General features: G+C 57.3%; 1 protein-coding gene across 1 annotated transcript; it reads right to left on the bottom strand.

Annotated features, from left to right (window-relative positions):
* Window positions 1-905: 905 nt before the first annotated feature.
* Window positions 906-3,495, bottom strand: LY6L (lymphocyte antigen 6 family member L). The gene is made up of 4 exons (XM_087825218.1): window positions 3,445-3,495; window positions 3,381-3,408; window positions 3,127-3,243; window positions 906-1,126 (listed from the first exon to the last, which is right to left on the bottom strand). The coding sequence occupies exons 1-4, from the start codon at window positions 3,493-3,495 to the stop codon at window positions 906-908; spliced, it is 417 nt and encodes a 138-aa protein (XP_087681344.1).
* Between the last annotated feature and the right edge of the window lie 2,505 nt (window positions 3,496-6,000).

Raw genomic sequence — 6,000 nt, 5'->3', positions numbered from 1 at the left:
GGTGCAGGGCCGTCATGGGCACCTCCAGCCCTTCCATCAGCCTTCACTGCCTTCAACCAGGCTGCACACCAAACATGGGTTCCATAGGCCCCACCATCCCCTCCCAGGGTCTCTGCATTCCATCACCCTAGATGGGCCCCACCTACCCCCACCATGTGCCCCAAACCCTCCAGTCCCCCTTCCTCCTCCACACGGAGGCCAGCTGGTCCTTCTGAGAACCTGACCTGAGACTGTGACTCCTGCTTGCCCCGTGATGGGCCCGGAATGCAGGGGTTATGCCTGAGCTTGGCTGCCCAAAGCCCAGCTGGATGGTTTTGTCCAGATGTGACCAAGATCCAGGCATGAACGGCACATGACCACAGAGGTCTGCTGAGAGTTGGGCCAGAAGGATGTGGTTTGGGCACAGTGGGTGGAGATGGTAGAAGGAGCTAGAGGGGGTGAGGTTGAACAATAAGTTTATTGCCTCTGGAAGGAGTGAAGGTCGTGGTCCCAATGCCTGGGTGACACCCATGGCATGAATCTGCCTGGGCCTCCTTGGACAGAGGTGGCCAGGATAGAGGAGGAGCTGGCCAAGGAGACAGAGCAAGCTGCAGCTACCATCTGGCCTTGCCCAGGCTATTCTTGTCCCTCACCAGCCCTGGGCAGTCTGTTCAGGGCAAGGAACATTATACAGGGAGCTGTTACCCTAAACTAGGGATGGTTCATTCTCCTCCAAGGGCTAAATTCTCCAGGCTATGTAGGCAGAAAGCAGGATGGAAGAAGTAGCCTGGTCCTGGATGGAGGCAATGGCACCCTTCCCACTACCTCAAAGGCAAATGTCCCACCCAGTGTCAAAAAGAGAGGGAGACAGGACCAAGGCTTGGGCAGGAAGACAGGTTGGGCCTGCAGGGCTGAAGGGAAGACACTCACAGCAGGGCCTTGAGGAGGCTGAGGCCCAGTGGAAGCAGCAGCCCCCCTGGCAGGGGCCAGGGACCCCCTGGGGTGGGGGGCGCCGTGTTGCAGAAACTCCCAGTGCAGCACTGCCTGATGATCCTCCTGAGCAGCCGGTGGCCCGACAGCCACTCATATACCATGTTGGTGTTGGGGCATCGGGGGGCACAGCGCTTACTGAGCAAAACATTCATCCCTGATCCTGCAGAAGAGAGAGGGCAGGTGGCCCCTGGCCTCCAGGAAGGAGGACTCAGGGGGAGCCAGCAGGTGTGCTGTCCACATGGCCAGTGCCCTTGGAATCAGAGAAGAGCTGTCCCCACAAGCACTACCAGACAGTTCCTCCTGATGCTTTCACAGGCCAGTCCTGTGGAGCACAGCAACATGGCTGTCCAAGCTGTCCATGGCTGTCACCTTAAAGTCACAGCAAAGACAGGACCCAGGACTGCTGGTCCTGCTGAGGGTTCTTCCCTGAAACCATTCATGGCCCTGGCCACCCCAGCCAGCTTTGAAAGAGAAGCAGAGGACAGGATGGGGGCCACAGAGACCCAGCTGTGTGCTCAGCCTGGGCTCAGTTGGGATCTCCCCACTGCTCCTTTAAGGACATGGCAGAGACTTTGAAGGAACCATTGGGGGAAGCAAAACACTCAAAACAACCCAAACTATAGTAGGAGAGACCACCTTGGGTGGAATCCACTGCTATTACATTGTATCATGTTATGTTTGTTTCGCTGAATTACTGTATTGTATGGTAATTCATTATGACATCTCTTCTCAGGCTACAGAGGATGCTGCTGTGGTTTGGGCTCTGGGCTCACCTGAAGGCAGGCAAGAGGCAGGACACTTCCTCCAGAAGCCCCCCAAGGCCCGACCTTGAGTAGCTGCCTCCCCTCCCCAAGGCTCAGGGTGGAGATCTCCAGGCAAAGGTGAGGGTCAGGCAAAGGTGAGGGTCAGGCAAAGGGTCTGAAGAGAGCCCTCCTGAATCCCAGAGTCCCCACTCTTAGGAAGCACCATGACACAGCCTCCAGCCACCGCCATTTAGGCTGAGAAGCTGTAACTGAAAACTCCCGTGGGACCACAGGTAAAGAAAACAAAACCGGAGGGGGAAAGGTGCAGATACTTAGTCAAAGAGCTTGTGCCCCTGTCAGCCATCAGCAAATTCCTTCTCTCAATAAGGACAGGGGGTGCTTCCAAAGGCATGCCCTCAGAGACAGGCATCCTGTGGAGACCGTTCAGGACCAGGAGGAGGGGCGGGGCCTCCATGCTGGTACAAGTCCACCTTGAGTTTTAACAGAAAGGTAAAGGTGGAAGGAGCATGTTACCCATGACACTGGTGTGATATTGGCCATAGGGGTGGACAGCCCTGTCTGCCAGTGCCACGGAGACAGAGGCCACCTCCACAGCAAGGCCACAACCTTAACTGTGCCTGCATTTCTCATGGGCCCTTCCACTTATGGATTTATCTCCAGGGAGCCCAATAATTGAGCAACCTGCACTTTCTGGCATGGGTACTGGAAAGTCAGGGGGCGGGAGATGAGAGGTGCATTCAGGAAATTAGTTAAGAATGATGCCCAGCCTGGCCCCTGGGACTTGCAGCCAGAGAGGAAGCAGCTCTGCTGTTGCTGGCGGGTCCCCAGGGACCTGGCACCATGTAACCAGCACCAGCAAACCATGATCACGGATTCTGGAGGAATAGATGGTCTGCCCACCTCTGGATGTCTTGACATTTGTACACTTGTAGTGGTTTGCCAGTGATATTTCGGTGGGCTCCAGGACGTGTTCAGGCCTGGGTTTATAATCTCCTGTAAGGCTTGTTTTCGAAGTGGACTCCTACCCAGTGAGCCCGCAGCCGGCCCTGTGGGTGGGCGGCCTGGCGAGGGGTCCTGGGCGCAGAGTAGCCTGGCTGCCCTGCTCCCGGAGCCGTCCCTCCGCCCGGCCAGCCCTCCGGTAAATTCAGTTACCCCAGAGCCTCAGGCCTGCTGATGGTCCTGGCGAAGTGACATTTGGCAAATCGCCCTTCAAAAGGAGGGGGAAAACGCAGCCCAGATTCAGAATCCGCGCGGGGGAGAGCTGGAGGGGTGCTGTCTGCCCGAAGGTCCCAGGGCACCCCCTTGGCCCCCATCCCTGCAAGGAGCCCAAGGATCCAGCCAAGTGCCAGTCCCGGAGACGCTGCGCCCCGCCCGCGCTCCCGGGACTCACCGAGCGGGAACAGGACCGCGTGGGAGACGCAGACGCGGTCGGCCGGGGCGCACGCGGCCGGCCTGCAGCGCGCCTCCGAGGTGACTCTGAAGCATCGGAAGCAGGTCAGGTTCACATCTGCGGGGCGACCCCGGCCCCGCTGGAAGGACTGGGAGCGCCGGGGTGCCCAGCGCACCAGCGCAGAGAGCCCGAGACGCGCCGGCCGGAGACCCCGAGGTCCCCGCGGCTCCCGGGCCTCCCAGCGCACCCCTTACCTGCCCGTGTGGTGCCGCCAGCAGGGTCCTGGGGGGCAGCCTCAGGGTCGTGCCGGGCCAGGACTGCACCCTGGCCCAGCAGCAGAGCCCACAGGACTAGAGCCAGTTTCTCCATGACGCGGGAGGGCTCAGCCTGAGGGTGGAGAGGTGGAGCAGAGAGCGGTGCGCCCTGAGCGCCCGACACCCCGGCCGCACCTCCCTCCCCGCGGCCCGCCTGCCTGGGCCCGGTCTTTCCCTGCCCCTCCTTCCAGTGCCCACCGCCCTCTGGCTGCACCTCAGCTCCTGCTCCAGGGGGGCCTCCTGGGGCCCCGGAGGGCGGCAGCCTCAGCCTCCAGCCCCTGGAGCGGAGGCGGCCAGGGACGGCCTCCCCGCGGCCCCCGCCAGCCGGCCCCAGCGTCGGCCCTGCCGCACCTTTTCCTTCCCGTAACAGGCCCCTGGGGGGCAGGGCCTGGCTCTCGCCGTGGGGACACGGGGGCAGACTGGAGCCCACGGATGGCTGAGACAGAGAGGCGCCTTCCCTCAGGGGCGGCTGGGAAGTGGTCTGGCGTCGGAGGCGGTGGAGAAACAGGGAGGGCTTCAAGGGGGAGGAGGGAGCAGGAGGGGGAGGAGAGATCATTGGAGCTAGAGAAGGGGTGACATTGGGACGATTAGAGATGAAACTAAGTCCAGTGGCAGAAACACCATGAACCTGACCCAGAGCAGGAACCCAGGAGAGGACCGTGCTCAGGGCCAGGGGGTCGGGGTGGGGGGAAAGAAAAGAAGGAGGGAGGGAGGGCAGGGGGAGGAGGCGATCAGATCACAAGTACTGAATTTTGAATCTTTTCCTTCTGAGTGCTTGGGGCCACTTTCCCGTGGGAACGGTGGTCTGGGAGGCCCTAGAGCAGGGAGGAGAGCGCTGAGCTCCGCTGAGCACCTATCACCTGGCTCCAGCAGGCACAGCCTGAGGCCCGGCTGTTCCACAGGTCCGCAGCTCGGCATGACAGAGCTGTGCCGCATCCAGGACTCCGCAGGCCCCGGGGCCCTGCAGAGGGGTGGCAGCCCACACACACACACCCCACTTCACCTTATATTCCCTACAAATTCTTCCCTCTGTCCTGTCCTTTATTCCTGTTTCTCAGGAGCCTGCCCTCACAGGAACTAGTGTTGAGAAGATCCAGTGACAGTTGTTAGGCAAGAGGGCTTCTGTGGTGGGTGTGGGGACCACTGCGAGGGTTGGCAAGTGGGAACTGACAGCCAAGCGGACAGTGGGGCCAGGGATGGAAAGTCACCAAGAGGAGGCACAGGGGTGCAGTTCGAGACTGAGGGGAAGACTCAATACCGTTAGGGTTTAAATTCTCCCCAAATTGATCTGCACATTCCTTGCAGTGCCGCCTGCCCACCTCAGCTGGCATTTGTGGAGAAATGAGAGAGAAATCACTCAAAACTCCATGAAAGTGCACAGGGGCTGAGACAGCCAGGCAGCTTTGAAAAAGAGGGGTGAGTCTGGAGGCGCCACCCAATCCGGAGTCTGGCTCCAAGGCTAGTACACAAAACCATGGTTCTAGGCGTGAGGATGGGTAGACATATAGATCAACGGGACAGAAATATGGATTCAGAAAGAATCGAACACATATATGGTCAATCAATTTTTACAAAGTCATCAAAGGTATGTGGGTATCATTGATTTCAAGAAAATCTCACCCTATTAGGTGAATTGGGGTAGATTTGATTAGCAAAAATATATATTGTCGCCCTGGCTAGGTGGTTCAATTGGTTGGAGCATCATCTTGTACACCAATAAGGTTGTTGGTTCGATCCCTGGTTGTGGTGTGTAGGGGAGGCAACAGATCAGTGTTTCTCTTCCCCCCCCCTCTAAAATAAAAAAAACATATCCTTGGCTGAGGGTTAAAAAAATATAATGTGCCCTGGCTGGCTTGGCTCAGGGGTTAGAGAGTCGGCCATGGGCTGAAGGGCCCCGGGTTGGATTCTGGCCAAGGACATGCACCTCGGCTGCAGGCTTGGTCCTGGCCCTGGTTGGGGCACATGTGGGAGGCAACCAGTCGATGTGTCTCCCTCACACTGATTTTCTCTCTCTCCCTTCCACTCTCTGAAAAGCAATGGAGAAAATATCTTCAAGCCAGGGTAAAAATACATATATATTTTGTCCTATAACATTGCTTAGTTGGAAGGGAACAGGTTCTGATTTAAAAGCAGGCATTCATTAGATCTCTCTGCCATTTGTGCAGAAGCTTTACTCTGAGGGAGGAGGCAGCTCAGTTGGGTGTGGTTAAGAACCTATAAAGTAGCTCCAGGATCTGCAAGGGCCTTAGTAGCTTCCCCTCTTGTGGTAATTTCAGTTGCTCCTAAACTATTAGTGAGAAGGAGGAGCACCAACGCATTGTCCTTAGAGTAACCTTAGTCTACTCTAGTCTTCCTTCTTTCTTTTCTCTTCTTAAATCCCACTTCTGTCTTCTATAACCCTTTTTAAGGTGGCCTGGCTCTCTACAATAAAAACAGACTCCTCTGCATGAGATTCCCAGCAAACCCCCTTTAGTAATTCTGTTTTGTTCCCAGAAGCCAGTAGGTATATTAATTAGGAAAGGTCAGAATAACCAGGCCCATATTCTCTAACAGTTAAAAT

Source organism: Miniopterus natalensis, chromosome 16 (assembly GCF_054644295.1).
Source record: "Miniopterus natalensis isolate mMinNat1 chromosome 16, mMinNat1.hap1, whole genome shotgun sequence".
NCBI lineage: Eukaryota > Metazoa > Chordata > Mammalia > Chiroptera > Miniopteridae > Miniopterus > Miniopterus natalensis.
The sequence above is the reverse complement of the archived record's forward strand: the minus strand, read 5'-3'. Positions and strand labels throughout refer to the sequence as shown.

Excerpts from the sequence above, each read along its gene's own strand:
- LY6L (XM_087825218.1), bottom strand. The coding sequence starts at position 3,495 with ATGGAGAAACTGGCTCTAGTCCTGTGGGCTCTGCTGCTGGGCCAGGGT. Across the intron at positions 3,409-3,444 it reads TGCTGCTGGGCCAGGGTGCA|GACCCTGCTGGCGGCACCAC; the intron begins GTCCTGGCCCGG and ends GCTGCCCCCCAG. Across the intron at positions 3,244-3,380 it reads TGGCGGCACCACACGGGCAG|ATGTGAACCTGACCTGCTTC; the intron begins GTAAGGGGTGCG and ends GTCGCCCCGCAG.